Source organism: Phocoena sinus, chromosome X (assembly GCF_008692025.1).
Source record: "Phocoena sinus isolate mPhoSin1 chromosome X, mPhoSin1.pri, whole genome shotgun sequence".
NCBI lineage: Eukaryota > Metazoa > Chordata > Mammalia > Artiodactyla > Phocoenidae > Phocoena > Phocoena sinus.
The window spans coordinates 21,019,918-21,044,770 of NC_045784.1; the positions used below are offsets into that span (position 1 = coordinate 21,019,918).

The following is a 24,853-nucleotide window of genomic DNA, read 5'->3' on the forward strand; positions in this document are numbered from 1 at the left end:
CTGTTACCACCTGGAGGGGTGGGATGGGGACAGTGGGTGGGAGGGAGGGAGGGAGGGAGGGAGATGCAAGAGGGAAGAGAAATGGGAACAGGTGTATATGTATAACTGATACACTTTGTTATACAGCAGAAACTAACACACCATTGTAAAGCAATTATACTCCAATAAATATGTTTAAAAAAATAAAAATAAAATTGCTTTACATTGTTGTGTTAGTTTCTGCTGTATAACAAAGTGAACCAGCTATTCGTATACATATATCCCCATATCCCCTCCCTCTTGCGTCTTCTTCCCACCCTCCCTAACCCACCCCTCTAGGTGGTCACAAAGAACCAAGCTGATCTCCCTGTGCCATGAGGCTGCTTCCCACTAGCTATCTACTTTACATTTGGTAGTGTATATATGTCCATGCCACTCTCTAACTTCTTCTTAGCTTACCCTTTCCCCTCCCAGTGTCCTCAAGTCCATTCTCTATGTCTATGTCTTTATTCTTGTCCTGCCCCGAGGTTCTTCAGAACCATTTTTTTTTTTTTAGATTCCATATATATGTGTTAGCATACGGTATTTGTTTTTCTCTTTCTGACTTACTTCACTCTGTATGACAGTCTCTAGGTTCATCCACCTCACTACAAATAACTCAATTTCGTTTCTTTCTATGGCTGAATAATATTCCATTGTATATATGTGCCACATCTTCTTTATCCATTCATCCGATGATGGACACTTAGGTTGTTTCCATCTCCGAGCTATTGTAAATAGAGCTGCAATGAACATTTTGGTACATGACTCTTTTTGAATTATGGTTTTCTCAGGGTATATGACCAGTAGTGGGAGTGCTGGGTCATATGGTAGTTCTATTTTTAGTTTTTTTTTTTTTTTTTTTGCGGTACACGGGCCTCTCACTGTTGTGGCCTCTCCTGTTGCGGAGCACAGGCTCCGGACGCGCAGGCCCAGCGGCCACAGCTCACGGGCCTAGCCGCTCCGTGGCACGTGGGATCTTCCCAGACCGGGAGAGGAACACGTGTCCCCTGCATCGGCAGGTGGACTCTCAACCACTGCGCCACCAGGGAAGCCCTATTTTTAGATTTTTAAGGAACCTCCATACTGTTCTCCACAGTGGCTGTATCAATTTACATTCCCACCAACAGTGCAAGATGGTTCCCTTTTTCCCCACCCTCTCCAGCATTTATTGTTTCTAGATTTTTTGATGATGGTCATTCTGACTGGTGTGAGGTGATACCTCTTGTAGTTTTGATTTGCATTACTCTAATGATTAGTGATGTTGAGCATCCTTTCATGTGTTTGTTGGCAATCTGTATATCTTCTTTGGAGAAATGTCTGTTTGGGTCTTCTGCCCATTTTTGGATTGGATTATTCGTTTTTTGATACTGAGCTGCATGAGTTGCTTGTATATTTTGGAGATTAATCCTTTGTCAGTTGCTTCATTTGCAAATATTTTCTCCCATTCTGAGGGTTGTCTTTTGGTCTTGTTTATGCTTTCCTTTGCTGTGCAAAAGCTTTGAAGTTTCATTAGGTCCCATTTGTTTATTTTTGTTTTTATTTCCATTTCCCTAGGAGGTGGGTCAAAAAGGATCTTGCTGTGATGTATGTCATAGAGTGTTCTGCCTATGTTTTCCTCTAAGAGTTTGATAGTGTCTGGCCTTACATTTAGGTCTTTAATCCATTTTGAGTTTATTTTTGTGTGTGGTGTTAGGGTTGTTCTAATTTCATTCTTTTACATGTAGCTGTCCAGTTTTCCCAGCACCACTTATTGAAGAGGCTGTCTTGGCTCCACTGTATATTCTTGCCTCCTTTATCAAAGATAAAGTGACCATATGTGTGTAGGTTTATCTCTGGGCTTTCTATCCTGTTCCATCTATCTATATTTCTGTTTATGTGCCAGTACCATACTGTCTTGATTACTGTAGCTTTGTAGTATAGTCTGAAGTCAGGGAGCCTGATTCCTCCAGCTACATTTTTCTTTCTCAGGATTGCTTTGGTTATTTGGGGTCTTTTGTGTATCCGTATAAATTGTGAAATTTTTTGTTCCAATTCTGTGAAAAATGCCACTGGTAGTTTGACAGGGATTGCACTGAATCTGTAGATTGCTTTGGGTAGTATAGTCATTTTCACAATGTTGATACTTCCAATCCAAGAACATGGTATATCTCTCCACCTATTTATATCATCTTTAATTTCTTCCATCAGTGTCTTATAGTTTTCTGCATACAGGTCTTTTGTCTCCGTAGGTAGGTTTATTCCTAGGTATTTTATTCTTTTTGTTGCAGTGGTAAATGCGAGTGTTTCCTTAATTTCTCTTTCAGATTTTTCATCATTAGTGCATAGGAATGCAAGAGATGTCTGTGCATTAATTTTGTATCCTGCAACTTTACCAAATTCATTGGTTAGCTCTAGTAGTTTTCTGGTAGCATTTTTAGGATTCTCCACGTAGAGTATCATGTCATGTGCGAACAGTGACAGTTTTACTTCTTTTCCGATTTGGATTCCTTTTCTCTCTTTCTCGTCTCTGATTGCTCGGGCTAAAACTTCCAAAACTATGTTGAATAAGAGTGGTGAGAGTGGGCAACCTTGTCTTGTTCCTGATCTTAGTGGAAGTGTTTTCAGTTTTTCACCATTGAGCATGATGTTGGCTATGGGTTTGTCATATATGGCCTTTATTATGTTGAGGTAAGTTCTCTCTATGCCTACTTTCTGGAGAGTTTTTATCATAAATGGGTGTTGAATGTTTTGGTTTTTTTTTTTACATGTTGGGGGTAGGAGTTTATTAATTTATTTTTGCTGTGTTGGGTCTTCGTTTCTGTGCGAGGGCTTTCTCTAGTTGTGGCAAGCAGGGGCCACTCTTCATCGCAGTGCACGGGCCTCTCACTATCACGGCCTCTCTTGTTGCGGAGCACAGGCTCCAGACATGCAGGCTCAGTAGTTGTGGCTCACGGGCCTAATTGCTCCACAGCATGTGGGATCCTCCCAGACCAGGGCTCGAACCCGTGTCCCCTGCATTCGCAGGCAGATTCTCAACCACTGCGCCACCAGGGAAGCCCTGTTGAATTTTCTTGAAAGCTTTTTCTGTGTCTATTGAGATTATAATATGGTTTTTATCCTTCAGTTTGTTAATATGGTGTATCACATTGATTGATTTGACCATATTGAAGAACCCTTGCATTCCTGGGATAAACCCCACCTGATCACGGTGTATGATCCTTTTAACGTGCTGCTGGATTCTGTTTGCTAGTTTTGTTTTTGTTTTTGTTCTTCTTGCGGTACGCGGGCCTCTCACTGTTGTGGCCTCTCCCGTTGCAGAGCACAGGCTCCGGACGCGCAGGCTCAGCAGCCACGGCTCACGGGCCCAGCTGCTCCGCGGCATGTGGGATATTCCCGGACCGGGGCACAAACCCGTGTCCCCTGCATTGGCAGGCGGACTGTCAACCCCTGCGCCACCAGGGAAGCCGTGTTTGCTAGTATTTTATTGAGGACTTTCGCATCTATGTTCATCAGTGATATGGGCCTGTAGTTTTCTTTCTTTTGTGACATAATTGTCTGGTATCAGGGTGATGGTGGCCTCATAGAATGAGTTTGGGAGTGTTCCTCCCTCTGCTATATTTTGGAAGAGTTTGAGAAGGATAGGTGTTAGCTCTTCTCTAAGTGTTTGATAGAATTCGCCTGTAAATCCATCTGGTCCTGGGCTTTTGTTTGTTGGAAGATTTTTAATCACAGTTTCAATCTCAGTGCTTGTGATTGGTCTGTTTATATTTTCTGTTTCTTCCTGGTTTAGTCTCGGAAGGTTGTGCTTTCCTAAGAATTTGTCCAAATCTTCCAGGTTGTCCATTTTATTGGCATAGAGTTGCTTGTAGTAATTTCTCATGATCGTTTGTATTTCTGCTGTGTCAGTTGTTACTTCTCCTTTTTCATTTCTAATGCTATTGAGCCTTCTCCCTTTTTTTCTTGTTGAGTCTGGCTAATGGTTTATCAATTTTGTTTATCTTCTCAAAGAACCAGCTTTTAGTTTTATTGATTTTTGCTATCGTCTCCTTCGTTTCTTTTTCATTTATTTCTGATCTGATCTTCATGATTTCTTCTGCTAACTTTGGGGGTTTTTTGTTCTTCTTTCTCTAATTGCTTCAGGTGTGATGTTAGGTTGTTTATTTTAGATTTCTCTTGTTTCTTGAGGTAGGATTGTATTGCTGCAAACTTCCCTCTTAGAACTGCTTTTGCTGCATCCCATAGGTTTTGGGTCTTCGTGTTTTCATTGTCATTTGTTTCTAGGTAGTTTTTGACTTCCTCTCTGATTTATTCAGTGATCTCTTGGTTATTCAGTAGCATACTGTTTAGCCTCCGGGTGTTTGTATTATTCCAGTTTTTTTCCCCTGTAATTGACATCTAGTCTCATTGCATTGTGGTCAGAAAAGATACTTGATACAATTTCAATTTTCTTAAATTTCCCAAAGCTTGATTTGTGTCCCAAGATATGATCCATCCTGGAGAATGTTCCATGAGCACTTGAGAAGAAAGTGTATTCTGTTGTTTTTCGATGGAATGTCCTATAAATATCAGTTAACTCCATCTTGTTTAATGTGTCATTTAAAGCTTGTGTTTCCTTATTTATTTTCATTTTGGATGATTTGTCCATTGGTGAAAGTGGGGTGTGAAAGTCCCCTAGTATGATTGTGTTACTGTTGATTTCCCCTTCTATGGCTGTTAGCATTTGCCTTATGTATTGAGGTGCTCCTATGTTGGGTGCATAAATATTTACAATTGTTCTATCTTCTTCTTGGATCGATCCCTTGCTCATTATGTAGTGTCCTTCTTTGTCTCTTCTAATAGTCTTTGTTTTAAAGTCTATTTTGTCTGATATGAGAATTGCTACTCCAGCTTTCTTTTGATTTCCATTTGCATGGAATATCTTTGCCCATCCCCTCACTTTCAGTCTGTCTGTGTCCGTAGGTCTGAAGTGGGTCTCTTGTAGACAGCATATATACAGGTCATGTTTTTGTATCCATTCAGCCAGTCTATATCTTTGGTTGGAGCATTTAATCCATTTACATTCAAGGTAATTATCGATATGTATGTTCCTGTTACCATTTTCTTAATTGTTTTGGGTTTGTTATTGTAGGTCTTTTCCTTCCCTTGTGTTTCCTGCCTAGAGAAGTTCCTTTAGCATTTGTTGCAGAGGTGGTTTGGTGGTACTGAATTCTCTTAGCTTTTGCTTGTCTGTAAAGGTTTTAATTTCTCGGTCAAATCTGAGTGAGATCCTTGCTGGGTAGAGTAATCTTGGTCATAGGTTTTTCCCTTTCATCCCTTTAAATATGTCCTGCCAGTCCTTTCTGGCTTGCAGAGTTTCTGCTGAAAGATCAGCTGTTAACCTTATGGGGATTCCCTTGTGTGTTATTTGTTGTTTTTCCCTTGCTTTTAATATTTTTTTCTTTGTATTTAATTTTTGACAGTTTGATTAATATGTGTCTTGGCGTGTTTCTCCTTGGATTTATCCTGTATGGCACCCTCTGTGCTTCCTGGCCTTGACTGACTATTTCCTTTCCCATATTAGGGAAGTTTTCGACTATAATCCTTCAAATATTTTCTCAGTCCCTTTTCCTCCTCTTCTTCTGGCACCCCTATAATTCGAATGTTGGTGTGTTTAATGTTGTCCCAGAGGTCTCTGAGACTGCCCTCCATTCTTTTTTCTTTATTCTGCTCTGTGGTAGTTATTTCCACTGTTTTATCTTCCAGGTCCCTTATCTGTTCTTCTGCCTCAGTTTTTCTGCTATTGATTCCTTCTAGAGAATTTTTAATTTCATTTATTGTGTTGTTCATCTCTGTTTATTTGCTCTTAGTTCTTCTAGGTCCTTGTTAATCTTTTCTTGTATTCTCTCCATTCTGTTTCCAAGATTTTGGATCATCTTTACTATCATTACTCTGAATTCTTATTCAGGTAGACTGTGTATTTCCTTTTCATTTGTTTGCTCTGGTGAGTTTTTATCTTGCTCCTTCATCTGCTGTGTGTTTCTCTGTGTTCTCATTTTGCTTAACTTACTGTGTTTGGAGTCTCCTTTTCGCAGGTTGCAGGTTCATAGTTCCTGTTGTTGTTGGTGTCTGCCCCCAGTGGGTAAGGTTGGTTCAGTGGATTGTGTAGGCTTCCTGGTGGAGGGGATTGGTGCCTGTGTTCTGGTGGATGAAGCTGGATCTTGTCTTTCTGGTGTGCAGGACCGAGTCTGGTGGTGTGCTTTGGGGTGTCTGTGGACTTATTATGATTTTAGGCAGCCTCTCTGCTAATGGGTGGGGTTGTGTTCCTGTCTTGCTAGTACTTTTGCATGGGGTGTCCAGCACTGGAACTTGCTGGTCGTTGAGTGGAGCTGGGTCTTAGCATTGAGATGGAGGCCTCTGGGACAACTCTCACCGATTGATATTACGTGGACCCAGGAGGTCTCTGGTGGTCCAGTGTCCTGAACTCGGCTCTCCCACTTTCGAGGCTCAGGCCTGACACCCGGCCGGAGCACCAAGACCCTGTCAGCTACACGGCTCAGTAGAAAAGGGAGAGAAAAAAGAAAGAAAGAAAATATAGTAAAAAAAAAAAATAAATAAAAGTTATTAAAATTTTAAAAATTCGTATTAAAATTTAAAAGTCATAAAACAAAGAAAAGAGCAACCAAACCAATAAACAAATCCATCACTGATAACAAGTGCTAAAAACTAAACTAAGCTCAACATATAAGTCAGAAACTCGTCAGTCACATACAGCAAGTCCCAAGCCTACAGTTGCTCCCAAAGCCCACTGCCTCAATTTTGGGATGATTCGTTGTCTCTTCAGGTATTCCACATATGCAGGGTACATCAAGTTGATTGTGGAGATGTAGTCTGCTGCTCCTGAGGCTCCTGGGAGAGATTTGCCTTTCTCTTCTTTGTTCGCACAGCTCCTGGGGTTCAGCTTTGGATTTGGCCCCGCCTCTGCATGTCGGTTGCCCTCTGGCATCTGGTCTTTGCCCAGACAGGAGGGGGTTAAAGTAGCGGCTGACTAGGGGGCTCTGGCTCACTCAGGCTAGGGGGAGGGAGGGGTACGGATTGCGGGGTGAGGCTGTGGCAGCAGAGGCCGGCGTGACGTTGCAACAGCCTGAGGCGTGCTGTGTGTTCCCCAGGACTTATTTTATAACTGAAATTTTGCACTTTTGACCCCCTTCACCCATTTTGCACACCCCCTACCCTCTGCCTTTGGCAACCACCAATCTGTTCCCTGTATCTTTTATCTCATTTTGCTGGATCATAGTTTTTTTTGTTGAGTTGTATAAGTTTTATGTATATATATTTTTTATATATTAACCCCTTATCAGATACGATTTGCAAATATTTTCTCCCATTTGGTAGGTTGCTTTTTCATTTTGTTTCCTTTGCTCTACAGAAGCTTTGTACTTTGGTGTAGTCCCATTTGTTTATTTTTGCTTTTGATGCCTTTGCTTTTGGTGTCAACTCCAACAAATCATTGCGAAGACCAATGTCAAGGAGCCTACCACCTATGTTTTCTTGTAGGAGTTTTATGGGTTCACGTCTTACACTAAATTCTTTAATCCATTTTGAGTTAGCTTTTTGTGTATAGTGTAAGAGTGGTCCAGTTTCGTTCTCTTTGCATGTTGCTGTCCAGTTTTCCTAGCATCATTATTGCAGAGACTGTCTTTTCCCCATTGTATATCTTGCCTCCTTTGTCATAAATTGACCATATATGCATAGGTTTATTTCTGGGCTCCCTATTCTGTTCCATTACTATACGTGTCTGTTTTTTTTGTTTGTTTTTTGGGTTTTTTTTTTTTTTGCGGTACACGGGCCTCTTACTGTTGTGGCCTCTCCCGTTGTGGAGCACAGGCTCCAGACGCGCAGGCTCAGTGGCCATGGCTCACAGGCCTAGCCGCTCTGCGGCATGTGGGATCTTCCCGGACCAGAGCACAAACCTGTGTCCCCCGCATGGGCAGGCAGACTCTCAACCACTGCGCCACCAGGGAAGCCCTATGTGTTTGTTTTTCTGCCAATCCCACACTGTTTTGATTACTATCACGTTGTAATATAGTGTGACATTAGGCACACGATGTCTCCAGCTTTGGTCTTTTTTCTCAAGATTGCTTTAGCTATTTGTGATCTTAGGTAGTTCCATATGAATTGTAAGATTGTTGTATTTCTGTAAAAAATGCCATTGGAATTTTGATAGGGATTGCACCGAATCTGTAGATTGCTTTGGGTTGTATGGACATTTTAACCATGTTCTTCCAATCCATGAGCACAGAATGTCTTTCCACTTATTTGTGTCTTCAATTTCTTTCATCAACATCTTATAGTTTTCAGTGTACAGATCTTTCACCTGCTTGGTAAAATTTATTCCTATGTATTTTATTCTTTTTGATGCAATTGTAAATGGGATTGTTGTCTTAATTTCTTTCTGACAGTTCTGAATTTATTATTTCTCACAGTTTTTCTGTGGAGTCTTTAGGGTTTCTTATATATAATATGTCATCAGCAAATAGTGACAGTTTGTCCTTTCCCATTTGGATGCCCTTTTGTTTCTTTTTTTGCCTAATTGCTACGGCTAGGACGCCCAATACTATGTTAAATAGAAGTGGTGAGGGGGCATACTTGACTTGTTCCTGATATTAGAGGAAAGGATTTCAGCTTTTCATCTTTTGAGTATAATGTTAACTGTGGCTTGTCATATGTGGCTTTTATTATGTCGTTGAGGTACATTCCCCTCTATACCCTTTGTTGAGAGTTTTTAATCATACATGGATGTTGAATTTTGTCAAATGCTTTTTCTGTATCTATTGAGTAAGCACATGGTTTTTATTCTTCATTTGGTTAAACTGGTATAACACATTGAATTGTGGATGTTGAACCATCCTTGCAGCTCTAGAATAAATCCCACTTATCATGGTGTATGATCCCTTTAATGTATTGTTGAATGTGCTTTGCTAATATTTTGTTGAGGATTTTTGCATCTGTATTCATCAGGGATATTGCCCTGGTAGTGTTTCTTCCTTTTTTTTTTTTTTCTTTCTGGGGAGATTTTGAACATGATCAGTATTCTTTAAATGTTTGAGAGAATTCACCAGTAATGCCATCTGGTTGTGGACTTTTGTTGGGTGGGTTTTTGTTTTTTTGTTTTCTTTAGCTTATAACAGAAATTTATTTCTGACAGTTGTGGAGGTTGAAAATCCCAAGATCAAGTTGCCACTATGATCGAGTGAGGAGCCTCTTCCTGTTCATAGCCTTCTTGCGTCCCTGTGTGGTGGCAGGAGGCAAGGGAGCTCTCTGGGGTCTATTTTATATGGGTATTAATTTCATTTATGAGGGTTCTGCCCTCATGACCTACTCACCTCCCAAAGGCCCCATCTGCTAATACCATCTCATTGGGCGTTAAGATCTCAACGTATGAAATGGGGGGGGAGGGGCACAAATGCTCAGACCATAGGAAGTAGTATGTGAAACTTTATAATATATATATATAATTTTTTTAATTGAAGTATAGTTCATTTACAATGTTGTGTTAGTTTCAGGTGTACAGCACAGTGATTCAGATCTATATACATACATATACATTCTTTTTCAGATTCTTTTCCCTTATAGGTGATTGTAAAATATTGTCTAGTTTCCTGTGCTATACAGTAGGTCCTTGTTGGTTATCTGTTTTATATATAGTAGTGTGTATATATTAATCCCAAGGAGGTTTCTGATTGACTAATTCAATCTCCTTACTAGTAATCTGTCTGTCTGGATTTTCCATTTCTTCACAATTCAGTCTCAGTAGGCTGTATGTTTCTAGGAATTTATCCATTTCTTCTTAGGTTGTCAAATTTGTTGGTGTATAATTGTTAATAGTAGTCTCTTATCCTTTGTATTTCTGTGGTGTCAGTTGTAATTTTGTTGTTGTGAGTCCTCTTTCTTTTCTTGATGAGTCTAGCTTAAGGTTTGTCAATTTTGTTTTCAAAGAACCAGCTCTTAGTTTTGTTGATCTTAACTACTGTCTTTTTAGTCTGTGTTTCATTTATTTCTGTTCTGGTCTTTATTTCCTTCCTTTGGGCTTCCTGTATTATTCTTTTCCTAGTTCTTCACATGTAAAGTTACGTCGTTTGAGGATTTTTTTGTTGTTTCTTGATGTTGGCATTTATTGATATAAACTTCCCTCTTAGAACTGCTTTTGCTGCATCCCATAAGTTTGGGTGTATTGTATTTCCATTTTTATTTGTCTCAAAGTATTTTTTGACTTTCTTTGACTCATTGGTTGTTCAGTAGCATGCTGTTTAATTTCCACATATTTGTGAATTTTCCAGTTTTCTTCTCATAATCGATTTCTGGCTTCATACCACTGTAGTTAGAAAAGTGCTTGATATGATTTTAGTCTCTTTCAGTCTTTTTAAATGTGTTAAGACTTCTTTTGTGGCCTAACATATGATCTCTCCTGGATAATATTTCATGTGCACTTGAGAAGAATGTGTTGATATATTCCATTGCTTTGGGATGGACTGTGCTGTATGTATCAACTCCATCTGATATGTCATTTACAGCTGAATTTCTGTACTGACTGGATGATCTATCCATTGAGGAAAGTAGTGTTTTAAATCCCCCTACTATTACTGTATTGTTGTCTTTCCTTTTTTAGGTCTGTAAATACATTTTGGTGCTCCTATGTTGGGTGCATATTTACACATGTTATATCCTATTGTTTGATTGACCCCTTGATCACTATGTAATGCTTTTGTCTCTTATTACTGTCCTTGTTTTAAAGTCTATTTCGTCTTAGTTACCCCAGCTTTCTTTTCGTTTCCATTTGCATGGAATATTTTTTTCCAACCCTTCCCTTAAGTCTGTGTCCTTACATCTGAAGTGAGTGTCTTGTAGGCACCATGTAGATGTGGTTTTTATCCATTCAGACACTCTGACTTTTTAAAAATCATTTTCATTTAAAGTAATTATTGATAGGTATGTAAATATTGCCATTTTCTTAATTGTTTTCTGGCTCTTTTCTAGTTCCTCTGTTCCTTTCTGCTCTCTTCCTTTGTGATTTGATGACTTTCTTTAGGGTGTGCTTAGATACCTTTATCTTTTGGTATCTACTATAGGTTCTTACTTTGTAGTTACCATGAGGCTTACACATAAAAAATGTATATAACAGTCTGTTTCAAGTTGATAATAACTTAAGTTTGAGCACATCCTAAAGCTCTACCTTTTTACTCTCCCTCCTAACCCCTGCCAGATGTCTGACACTCTCGATGTCACCTTTTACATCTTTTAATCTCTTGTATCCCTTAATTATTGTAGTTATAGTTATTTTTACTCACTTATAAAGCTAGTGTGAAGGTCTTAACCTTCACACTAGCTTTATAAGTGATTAACCCATCACCTTTATAACATTAGATTATTCTTAATTTTGCTACATATTTATATTTACCAGTGAGCTTTATACTTTCATATGTTTTCCTATTAATAATTAGCACCCTTTCTTTTCAGCTTAAACAAGTCCCTCTAACATTTCTCCTAAGGCTGGTTTCGTGGTGATGAGCTCCCCTTCAGCCTTTTCTTGTCTCCTTCAATTCTGAGTGACAGCACTTTGAGCATATCACGCCACTTCCTTCTGGCCTGTAAAGTTTCTGTTGAAAATGTGCTGATAGTTTTATGGGGGTTCCCTTATACATGACAAGTTGTTTTTCTCTTGCTGCTTTTAAGATTCTCTCCTTGTCTTTAATTTCTGACAATTTCTGTCTTTCAGTTCATCTTATTTGGAACTCCCTTTGCGTCCTGGATCTGGGTCTCTGTTTTCTTCCCGAGGTTAGGGAAGTTTTCAGCCATTATGTCTTCAAGTAAGTTTTCTGCCCCTTTCTCTCTCGCTTATCCTTCTGGGACTGCTATAATATGAATTTTGGTTGGCTTGATATTGTCCCATAAGCTCCTTAAGCAATTTTAACTTTTTTTCATTTTTTTTTCTTTTTGCTGTGGATTGGGGTGAGTTTCACAGCCCTGTCTTCACGTTCACTGAGCTTCATCTAGTCTGCTGTTGAATCCCTCTAGTGTATTTTTCAGTTCAGTTATTGTCTCTTACTGGTAGCTATTGGTGACCTGGTGTGAGGCAGAAGGAGAGCAGAGATGGCACCTACGGGCCTCTGTTTTTGGAGTACACTTCAGTAGGTCCCTAGATGTGCCTCTTGCTGTGTTCTGTGCATGGTACCTGGACGAGAAGTCTTCTCCATTGGTTACAGTCCTGTGGGACTCTTGAGCATAAGCCCCACTGGCCACCAGGTCCAGGTGATCTCGTGGTATCTTGTGGGTGGCAGCCAGAAAAATCAGGCGGCCAAAGGGAGGGTACAAGCTCCTTTCTGGACGTTATGAGCAAGCAAGCTGAAACGAGGCAGAGGGAGAACACAAAGATGGCACCCACCAGCCTCCATCCCTGGAGAGTAACCAGCAGGCCCCCAAAAAGTATGTTAAATTATATACCTGCCTCTCAGGCCGATGCTTGTATTTCTTTTTGGCTGCGTTGGGTCTTTGCTGTGCAGGAGCTTTTAGTTGCAGTGGGCGGGGGCTACTCTTTGTTGCGGTGCGCGGGCTTCTCATCGCGGTGGCTTCTCTCGTTGCAGAGCACTGGCCCTAGGCGTGCGGGCTTCAGTGGTTGTGGATCGCGGGCTCAGTGGCTGTGGCGTGCAGGCTCAGTAGTTGTGGCCCACGGGCTTATTTGTTCCACTGCACGTGGGATCTTCCTGGACCAGGGCTTGAACCCGTGTCCCCTGCCTGGGCAGGCAGATTCTTAACCACTGCACCACCAAGGAAGCCCCGATGCTTTAACGTAAGTAAATAAGCCTCTTTTACATAAAAATAAAGTCTTTCACAGTGGGAGATTATTCAGCTTTAAAAAGGAATGAAATTCTGATACATGTTATAATATCGGTTGAACCTTGAAGACCTTATAGTAAGTGAAAGAAGCCGTACAACAAAGAACAAATACTGTATGATTCTACTTATGAGGTACCTAGAATAGTCAAATTGATAGAGATAGAAAGTAAAGGGGTGTTCCCCAAGGACTGGTTGGGGGGAGTGGGGAAATGTGAATTTACTATTTAATGGGTACATAGTTTTAATATGGGATGATAAAAACAAAGTTCTGGAAATGGATGGTGGGGGTGGTTGGAAATCAGCGTAAATGTATTTCATACCACTGAACCGTACACTTAAAAACGGCTAAAATGGTGAATTGTGCTTTTAGTGCTGTTTGAAAAAATTAGCATTGGACCTTATATCATGTAAATCTGGTTTTTCTAAGAAAAAAGAACACACCATCAAGGTGTTTTTTTTTTTTTTTCTTTAAGTCACCTCATATCAGATGGCAAATTACAGATCCACCAGGCTGACTGGCTGAGGCTGAGGGGGTTCGTGGTCCAGGAAGAACCGAAAACTTGCACCTGACTTAAGGTCATTCTCTCCTGTTACTCCAGGGAAAGGGTCTATGTTCACATGGTAAAACAGAATAGAGCCATTTTCCCTTCAAACAGGAAATGATTCTATTTTCAGAGTCAATGGAGGAATATAATTGGCAGATCATTCAAAATGATATGTAATATTTTAAAGGACAGCATATGTGGCTGGGGTACTAATGTTTAAAGAGAATGCTATCTTTGTTTGAATTCCCAGAGCAAACGTGAAGTTTCACTAGGAAGTCGGCATCCCCTGGTCCTGACTTCTTGCCTCTCAGTATCTTGGACGATGAACAGGGTTGCCTCCTACATAGCAACAAAGCTTCAAAATTTAGCTCCTTTACAGCCCTTCCCTTGAGACAGTCTGTCTGTCAGAGACACATCCTCCAAAGAGAGGTAATACCAAGTCTCTGCAGGGAAGGCTTCCCTTTGCATCTCTGGTTGGGTTACAGGCTCTCTTCTGAGTATGGGTCAAAACTAGTAACAAGAATCAAGCAAACAGTTAACTAAATAGAGTGGTAGATGATAAGGTTGAAAATTAACATATTGGTCTCTGACAATCCACCCATCAGACTGAGTAAAAGGGGACTGAGAATCTATTACAGCAGCTGAAACTTCCAATTCTCAAAAGCAATGGCCCCACCTGCTGGTATTCACATCCTTGTGTAGTGTCCTTCCAAAATATATAAGGATTAGTCTGTGTAACCAATAGAAGATGGTAAAAGTGATGCTTTGTCACTTCTGATGTTAGATCATAAAAGACTATAGCTTTTTTTCTTAGACTCTCACTCCCTCTGGAGAAAGCCAGCTGCTATGTCGTGAAGACACTTGGGCAGCCTTGTGGAGAGACCCACATAGTGAAGAACTGAGGTATCCAGTCGACAGTGACATCAGAGTGTGGAAGAGGATCCTCCGGCCTCAAGTGACTGCAGCTCCAGCTGACATCCTGACCGCCACCTTCATAACAAGACCCCAAGTCATAACCCTCCGGCTAAGCTGCTTCCTGACCTTCAGAAACTATGTGAGATAACGTTTGTTTTTAAGTCACTAAGTTTTGGGGTAATGTGTTACACTCTAAGAATGAGTACAGCCATGAACACCACGATTTCTTCTTGCTTAGGAAGGAAGTCCTGAATCTAGATGACCTGACCTCATGTGCCCTTTTGGCAGCTGGCTTTGTCACAAAAGCCTTAAAGGGAGGGTTTCGATAGACCCTAGTTTCTCCACAGTGCCACACGCTAGCCAAAGGAGAGTGAAGCAAAGTGACTGCAACCCACGGACACTTCTATCATGAAGGATCCAGTGCTGGCCTGGATAAAGAGGCTTGGCCCCAGGGTCCATCCTGGTACCTCCAAACTCCTATGAGACCATGGGAAAGGTTCATAATTTTTCTAGACCTTTGTTTCTTTATAACACTGCTATAATACTACCCTCTTATGTGATTAAAATGGGTAGAGTAGACATAAAAGGACTATGTAGAAAGGAGTTGAACCTACTATATACAACTTCTAGACAGTAACATCACCACCACCCTCCTCTTAGAGATGGACTGTAAGGTTTTGGGTTTTATATCCTCGTTCTCGATTCCAAACATGAGGTCACGTGGGGGAGACTTGAAGACGCTATACCACAAGCTGCAAACACAAATATTCCCTGAGGCCAGGTGGGCAGCATAAAGGTGTAAGGTTAGAGAAGGTGGCAGCAAGGAAGAGTGGGGAATGTTATAGACACAGTCAACTGGTGAGAAAGGTTTAAACATTGTTAAGGGCCAAGCAAACCAAGTCTGCCTACTGAAATCGAGCCACCAAATGCTAAGTTGTAACCAAGCCCTGTCCAGCACCATAAACAACAGGAGGCTAAGGGTATATGTTGATCTAGCAGTACACGTATCTATAGAGAGCATCGATATATAGATCCATATAGACATGGAGGATTCAGGCCTCACCATATCCTTCGCAGGCGCTGGAAAGTTCCGTGAATAGGTCTTCATCACACATCTATTCGTTCAATCTAGAAACATTTATGGAGTACCCACTCTAAGCTACATGCTAAACCTGTTGTACCAAATTTTTTACCTTAAATCCTCGTATTTTGTACCTTTCCAAGTTTGGGTTATTTGTATCAGTACTATATTGGCAGGTTCACACAGATTCTCTATTTTAAGAAATGAGTTCCAGTCCCAAATCCACAAATAAAGAATTATTATAATAATAGCATATTCATGGAAAGCAAATTACTTAACTTGGCATTTAACATCCTTGTAACTATTCCTGTGCTTTTAATGTCAACAGAACAAAAGTAACATCTGAGGCTGGCTGATACGGTAAATTAATATTAATAACAGTTTTGACACTAATAGCAAGTTCTAAAAAGAAAAGCCTCCAGTATCTTAGCTGGGTTTCATTTCTTAAAAATCACCTCAGCTCACTGTCACCAAATTCCCCTAGTACAATTCCAGCTACTATTCCACCTTCACTGGGAGCCCGAAACGACTAGAGTCTGTCAAGTTGCTATGTAAATGATATCCTTTCCCACCTTTGCTCACTGCAGGTGGAGGAAACATCCTCCCGCTTGAGGTACAATACCAGCGCTTCTCAGCAGAGACACATTTCTGAATCCCTGCAAGCAAATGAATGCCTACATGGTTTCATTTTTTAAAAACCACTAGTTGTTTCCTCAGAGCCTGAAAATTAGTTGTGAAAAATGTTAACTATTTTAATGAGAAATTCCAGACTTGTTACAGAGCCCACGGAATCCCAGAGAACAGGGTCCGCGCTTTAGCTTCATGTCCTTCCCTAGTACCATGCACATACAAGGACATTAATCAGTGTCCCATGAATTAAAGTGAACTGAGCTGAAACCCAGGGAAAACGAAAAGGAACCCAACCCTTAGCTCCTCCACTCTTACAAGCTCTTTCTAGAAGTCATCAAGGGCTCAAGCAGCCCCTTGCAAACCCTCCACCCGTCTCAGACTCAGCCAACGAGACATGCTTGGCCTATGACAGCTGCCTCCGTAATCACTTAGAGACTGCTAGGCTTTAAGCAAAGCATCTCTTCTAACTTCTCAAACGTTCTTCTTTTTCCTATTGGAGTGTTTGTTTTAGATAATCCTATAATGAACCAGCTCAAATGAGCAGAGACTCAGCAGTGACAACCCATCAATAAAATAAAGCCAAAGTGAACTTTGTTAGGGACTTCTCACGTCATAATAGGAAATCTAGGCTACTTAAAATCAGGAAAATCAAATGGAATCGTTCCTTTTTGTTGTAAAAGGAAAAGTTAGTTAGCTTTAAAACGATCACTTTCCAGATATCCCATGCCCTTGGATTGGAAAAATTAATATTGTTAAAACGGCCATACTACCCAAAGCAATCTACAGATTTAATGTGATCCCCATCGACTTACCCATGACATTTTCCACAGAACTAAAAGAATCCTACAATTTATGTGGAACCATAAAAGACCTAGAATGTCCAAAGCAATCCTGAAGAAAAAGAACCAAGCAGGAGGCATCACCCTCCCAGACTTCAGACAATACGACAAAGGCTACAGTAATCAAAACAGAGTGGTACTGGCACAAAAAAAGACATATGGATCAATGGAACACAACAGAGAGTCCAGAAATAAACCCACACACGTACAGTCAATTGATCTTCGACAAAGGAGGCAAAAATATACAATGGAGAAAAGACAGTCTCTTCAGCCAGTGGTGTTGGGAAGTTGGACAGCACATGTCAGTCAATGAAATTAGAACACACCCTCTCACCATACGCAAAAATAAACTCAAAATGGCTTAAAGACGTAAACATAAGACATGACACCATGAAACTCCTAGAAGAGATCATAGGCAAAACATTCTCTGACATAAATTGTACCAGTGTTTCCTTAGGTCAGTCTGCCAAGGCAATAGAAATAAAAACAAAAACAAATGAGACCTAATTAAGCTTGTGAGCTTTTGCACAGCAAAGGAAACCGTAAACAAAATGAGAAGACAACCTACAAAATGGGAGAAGATATTTGCAAACAATGTGACCAACAAGGGCTTAATTTCCAAAATATACAAACAGCTCATACAACTCAGTAACAAAAAAACAAACAATCCAATCCATAAATGGGCAGAAGACCGAAGTAGACATTTCTCCAAAAAAGACATACAGATGACCATAGAGGCACATGAAAAGATGCTCAACGTCGCTAATTATCAGAGAACTGCAAATCAAAGCTACAACGAGGTAGCACCTCACACCAGTCAGAACGGTCATCATTAAAGTCCATAAATAACAAATGCTGGAGAGGGTATGGAGAAAAAGGAACCCTCCAACACTATTGGTGGGAATGTAAGTTGGTGCAGCCACTGCGGAAAACAGTATGGAGGCTCCTCAGAAAACTAAAAATAGAATTACCGTATGACCCAGCAATCCCACTCCTGGGCATACATCCAGACAAAACTCCTCTAATTCAAAGAGATACGTGCACCCCAATGTTCATAGCAGCACTATTCACAATAGCCAAGCCATGGAAATAAATGTCCATTGACAGATGAATGGATAAAGAAGATGTGGTATATGTATACAGTGGAATACTACACAGCCACAAAAAGAACAAAATAAGGCCATTGGCAGCAACATGGATGCAACTAGAAATCATCGTACTAAGTGAAGTAAATCAGAAAGACAAAAATACCACATGACATCACTTATATGTGGAATCTAAAATATGACACAAATGAACCTGTCTGTGAAACAGAAACAGAATTACAGACACAGAGAACACACTGGTGGTTACCAAGGGGTGGGGGGGGTGTTGCGGGAGGAATGCAGTGGGAGGTTGGGGTTAGCAGATGTAGGCTTTTATATCTAGAATGGCTAAAGAACCAGGTTCTGTTGTACAGCACAGAGAACTATATTCAGTATCCTATGACAAACCATAATGGAAAAGAATACTAAAAATAAATGTATATATGTGTACAACTGAATCCCTTTGCTGTACAGCAGTAATTAACATGGCATTGTAAATCAACTATACTTCAATTTTAAGGAACTATCTTTTTCAGAGAACCCTCATTAACTCTGCTGATAATACTGGTTAGTTACTCTGGAAGTGCATGCACAGTAGAAATACCACTGGAGTACAAGGTGGTTTCCAGAACTTTCTTTTCCCTTTCCATAATTTTCACTCAGAATTCCATAGAGAATTTAGGCAAGAGACCCTGTCTACATTTTCTGTCTCAGTTTTAAGATTCAGATCACGGCCTCGGTCCCTCAACACCTTTATGCCTATCCCAGCACATACACACCATGGGGAAAAAAGGGGGGCAAATCAGGGCATGATAAGTACAGAGACGGTCCTACCTCTTCTTCTTTCTCTCTTCCAACCAATGAAAGAGGAGTTCCTGACAACCAAAGGCGATCAAGGCAGCTACATTTCTTTTGCATCCTTCTCCTCTGGTTGATCCAAGAGGCATCAGTTCCATGATGCCACTGACCCACTTCACCCTTACCCCCAAGCTGTGCATCATCCAACTGGGAGACTGGGATGAGCCACGGAACCAGCCTCTGCGGTAACAGACACTCAATGACTACCAAATGGCTTCAAACTCTGGATAAGAAATAGAAATAGAGACCAGAGCTGGCTTTGGGCACTACTGGGTGCCATATTGAGAGGAAATGCAGAAACTAAATAAGGAAGTGCCACAGACTTGAAGTCATTCGGGCCGATGCCCGAAGTGGAGGTCACATACTGGACTGAGATAAGGGAACCCTTGAGTAGTTCCTTGGAAAAGGAGGATAAACTGAAAACACCCATAACTGCAGGGCCAAGTGAAATAATTACATACCCATGCTCCATCAGGCCCAAACAGTTCTAGGAAGTTGCCAATGAATTCCCTCGACTTCTCTTCCCACTTTTGAATTAGATCATGACTCTTTTCTTCCACTCTGTTTACAAATTCCTTTGATTTTTCCTCCACGTTTTTGACCTTTTCCTTCATCTTGTCTACCTGGTTTTGGAAGCGGTACTTCTTCTCCTGGTCCAAAATTAAAGGAGAAAGAAATGGATTTATCCAAGAGGGCATGGGAGAGATCAGTCATTCACAGAATGGTCATATTTTATTTCAACTCATGTGTGTTCTTAATCTGAAGAGTCAGGATGCTATTTCCCAAGGGCCGGATTGACAGGAAGGCCCTCTCGTAAGAAAAGTCACTTCTCATTAGTCTACTTGAATGTGTACAGTGAAGTACAAGTGGTTTTAATGTTCTCTTTCTTGTAAATATTGGAGTTGAATTCACTTATATAAGAGAAGGACCAAAAGTATACATTTGCTCTTTATTATGGAGAGATACTGGGTGAATACAGCCCCTCAATTCTCCTGAGACTTAGACAAAAATATGAATTGTACATAGAATGGCCACTCAGAAGCTACCTGAGCTCCCTATTTTACTGGGACATTGTTAAAACCAATATTGGTTGAAATATTGGCTGGGCCTCAGAACCCATGTGTTATACTAAAATTGTCACTGTCGTGATATTTGCCATTAAGCTGATGGAACTGCATCAGTTTCCTTGGTAACGAAGAAAGATCTTGTTCTGATAGCGTCTCTGGACTGGGATTTTGTTCACAGCATTTATGCAGCATTGCTATACCTATGTGCCTGGAAGGCACATATGTTGGGCAAGTCACGTGTCATCTCTAAACCTCAGTTTTCTCATCTGTAAAACAGGGATAATTATCGTCCCTACCCTATAGGGGTGCTGTAACAATTAGATAAGATAATGCACGTGAAGTGCTTGGCACAAAGCCTGGCATTTAGTAGAAGCTTCAGTGTGTGTTGGCTCTTTGATTACTATTACGCCGCTGGTGAGAATGGAATCAAAACCATGAAAATAAGATGAAACAAAGGCTCTTTTCCTCCATGCAATCATAATACATTTTCTCCTGGAGAGGTAATAAGGTTTAGCACTTTTCTTCACTATATGGAACTGAAGCCTATTTCATATTTCAGAATTTTTTCAGCCAGGTACAATATTACAAAACTGGGTCAGGATTCCCTGATCTAGACTTTACAAACCTTACTGCAGCCTCAGGTTGGGGTGTGAGCTACCTGTGCCGCCAGCCAGCTATACATAATACGTGGTTACTACCTATATGCAGCTCTCAGGAGCAGCACGGAACACTAGAGTGAGCACTGGACCACGAGCCAAAAGGCTGGGAGGCCGCTGCTGCCTCCACCTCTACTTTGCTTGAAGGACTTTAGCCACATCCCTCTCTGAGCTCAGCTTTCCTCACTTCTAAATTCAGGGACTTGGACTGGGCGACGGGTTCCTGCCACCTCTGAGGTTCTGCGATTCATCTACATGCCCATCCAACGCATTAGATTTTCCCTCTGAGCCGCAGCCAGGTTTGTTGTCACAGGAAAGCAACGGGCTCATCCACTCTGACTACACGGTTCCCTGAGCTAAGTGGCTTATCCACAGGCCGTTGAAAGAGCGCGAGCAATAGCTTTTGGAAACGGCTCCACACGCTTGGATGGGTTACTGAATTCAATTTAAAAGAACAGACAGTTTAATTTATTGAAATAACCAGGGCTTTATGCTCTATAAGATACCAAATAACCACTTTGACGGAATTCTTTTCAGCCACTTGTTCTGGTGCCACTTGAACCCGACATTTTCCATTTTGTTGCCCAGTTTGTACGAAGCCACAGAGCCTGGACTCCCAACACTCCCTGCCTCGTGAGGACAACTAATAATGACTGACCTGTGATTCCTGAACCCTTCCTCATTCGGAGGCACGGATGATCGATTTGTGTAAGCTGCTGGATAACTGTGGCTGCACATACATATAAGCATCTGGTTTTGTAGAAAAATCGCTCTTGGACAGTATCTGTTTCGGGGGGTGGAAATTCTGTATGTACGGAGAGTTATTTTACTCAACTCCATGAGCGCCTCGGAGTCCAGGCCAATACAGTCTTCCAGACTCACGAGCATCACCTCCAGCAACTGGGCTGCCCTCTTTGCCTTTTAACAGCTTCTTTTAAACATTATTTTAACAGTTGCCCTATTATTAAACTAACAGCAGCTCTGTGGGAACAAAACAGCAGAAATACAAAAGGAAGCCAGAGACTCTGAGCTTTATTTAAGCAGCTGTAATTTCTCTGGACGAAAAAAAAAAAAAAAAAAAAAGTGGCTGTTAACGTTTCTAATGAGCAGTAAGGCCTTAATAAAATGAAAGTTGTAAAATGTTAAAACAAGAAAGCATTTCCTCTGGGTTTAGCCTTTCACTGCCTCTGCCCTCCTTCCTTCCCTCCCTTTGAGCAGAAGACAACTCTTGCCTTTTGTGAGGGCAGATCTCCCGGAAATCCTTCACCCAAGTCTGAGAACTCTCAAGGGGGAGGTTGTGGTGAAGAGAGGGAGGCGAGGCAGCTCCTTTAGAAAATGTGAAGCTCACTCGCTACCTGTGGGCCTCGGTCAACTTATGTTACCCCTTTGGACACTGGTCTCTCCATCTATGAAACGGGGATAATAATACATCACTGGGCTGTTGCATGGATTGGATGAGACAAATGTCAAACATCAAGAATCCCTCGTGGCGTAGAGTAAGTGATTAATAGACAGTGTTAGCAGTAGTGTGACGTGCTGGACCTCGGTACGGGGTGGCACACTTACATTTATAAAGCTGACATTCAGTTCCTTGGCTGTGTACCCTCTCTGGAGATTGCGTCGGGCATAAACATCATAGTCACGGACAATCCTGGTGATGATGTCTGATGTTGAGATGCCTTCCGTTCTCTGCGTTGGAACAAACATTCCTGTTCCAATAGGAAAGACAGAATAAAGAAAAACAACTAAGGTGGCCCCGGGTGACCCCTTTTCTTGAATGGCCCTCCTTTCCAGGACAAAGTGGCAGCTCTTAGGTGGGTCAGTGAGGCTTTCACATCTGGCCCCAGCTGACTCTGCCAGGCTCAGTTCCGGACACTCCCTCCCTGCCATAAACACTGTGTGTCCGTCATCCTAGACCTATTCCCTGGATGCACCAGGCGCTCACCCGTCTCCCGACATTTGCTCATGCCAAGCCCTTCTCTTCTGCCCCAGATCCCCCTTCCCTGCCCACAGCATCTGCAGAGTTTCTCCTCATCCTACAGGGTCCGGGTTCAAGGCTATGCCTCTGCGAAGTCTTTCCTGACATCACCAGGCAGAAACCACAGCACTTAGAATATAAACTTGATTTCCATTAAGAAAAGTATTTTAGATATCCGTCTCCTTGTAGAAACGGAACATTCTGAAAGCACAGGTTGTTGCCTTGATCATCTTTGCATTCCCAGCACCCAGCTCAGTGCCCTGGTGTCTAGCACATAGCAAGTGCTCAATAAATGCAAATTAAACGAGTAAGTGAATGCAGAATAACAACCGAGTCAACGAATTAGATCACAGCAACTCCCCTTCTTCCCCTGGGAGTCCTGCGTCACATTACAGTGAAGGATAAGAAAAAGGGTGGACTATTTTTGTTGTCTCTGATTGAAAGACATGCCCAGGGGCTGCTAGATGATTTTATCCCTCTAAGAACAATCTACTCTGAATGGTGGTTTCACCACTCAAAGGCCCTTCATCTAGACTCTGTGGGACTGAGTACAAACAAACAAGCACAGAGGATGCCAATTTTTCATAGAACTTCCTTAAAGTCCTCAAAGATGTATTTGGGTGTACCAATACAGGGCCATAAAGAAGTCACAGATGTTATGAAAGACAAGAATCTGGTGAAATCAAAGATGACACAGATAGATGCAAAGACACACCATGTTCTTGGATTGGAAGAATCAAATTGTTAAAATGACTACACTACCCCAGGCAATCTACAGATTCAATGCAATGCCTATCAAATTACCAATGGCATTTTTCACAGAACTAGAACAAAAAAAAAATGTTTAATTTGTATGGAGACAGAAAAGACCCTGCATAGCCAAAGCAATCTTGAGAAAGAAAAATGGAGCTGGAGGAATCAGGCTCCCTGACTTCAGACTATACTACACAGCTACAGTCATCAAAATAGTATGGTATTGGCACAAAAACAGAAACATAGATCAATGGAACAGGATAGAAAGCCCAGAAATAAACCCATGCACCTATGGTCAATTAATCTAGGACAAAGGAGGCAAGACTATACAATGGAGGAAAGACAGTCTCTTCAGTAAATGGTGCTGGGGAAATTGGACTGCTACATGTAGAAAAACGAAATTAGAACATCCTTTAACACCATACACAAAAACAAACTCAAAATGGATTAAAGACCTAAATGTAAGACTGGATACCATAAAACTCTTAGAGGAAAACAGAGGCAGAACACTCTTGGACGTAGATCGCAGCAATATCTTTTTCAATCTTCCAGAGTAATGGAAATAAAACACAAATAAATGGGACCTAATGAAACTCAAAAGCTTTTGCACAGCAAAGGAAACCATAAACAAAACGAAAAGACAACCCACAGAATAGGAGAAAATATTTGCTAACAATGTGACTGACAAGAGATTAGTCTCCAAAATTTACAAACAGCTCATGTGGCTCAGTATCAAAACAACAACTCAATCAGAAAATGGGCAGAAGACATAAATTGACATCTCTCCAAAGAAGATATACAGGTGGCCAAGAGACATATGAAAAAGACACTCAACATCACTAATTATTAGAGAAATGCAAATCAGAACTACAATGAGATATCACCTCACACCAGTCAGAATGGCCATCATCAAAAAGTCTACCAACAGGGCTTCCCTGGTGGCGCAGTGGTTGAGAGTCCGCCTGCCAAGGCAGGGGATGCGGGTTCGTGCCCCGGTCCGGGAGGATCCCACATGCCGCGGAGCGGCTGGGCCCGTGAGCCATGGCCGCTGAGCCTGCGTGTCCGGAGCCTGTGCTCCGCAACGGGAGAGGCCGCAACAGTGAGAGGCCCGCGTACCACAAAAAAAAAAAAAAAAAAAAAAAAAGTCTACCAACAGGGAGTTCCCTGGTGGCCAAGTGGTTAGGAGTCTGGGCTTTCACTGCCATGGCCCAGGTTTAATCCCTGGTCAGGGAACTGAGTTCCTGCAAGCCGTGCAGTATGGCCAAAAGTAAATAAATAAACAAAACACGCTCCTCTTTAACAACAACAACAACAACAACAACAAAAAGTCTACAAACAGTAAATGCTGGAGAGGGTGTGGAGAAAAGGGAACCTCCTACACTGTTGGTGGCAGTATAAATTGGTATAGCCACCACGGAGAACAGTATGGAGGTTCCTTAAAAAACTAAAATTACAGTTCCCGTATGATTCAGCAATCCCACTCCTGGGCATATATCTGGAGGAAACCATGGTTCAAAAGGATACATGCACCCCAATGTTCACTGCAGCGCTGTTTACAAGAACCAAGACATGGAAG

General features: G+C 41.4%; 1 protein-coding gene across 1 annotated transcript in view; it reads right to left on the bottom strand.

Moving 5' to 3' along the window:
- PCYT1B (phosphate cytidylyltransferase 1, choline, beta) overlaps positions 1-24,853 on the bottom strand; it is a 141,925-nt gene that overhangs the window by 19,134 nt on the left and 97,938 nt on the right. The window contains exons 6-7 of the mRNA XM_032619158.1: positions 22,113-22,255; positions 19,285-19,473 (exon numbers count right to left, since the gene is read on the bottom strand). Coding sequence (XP_032475049.1) covers positions 19,285-19,473; positions 22,113-22,255 — 332 coding nt within the window. The remainder of the gene's footprint in view (positions 1-19,284; positions 19,474-22,112; positions 22,256-24,853) is intronic.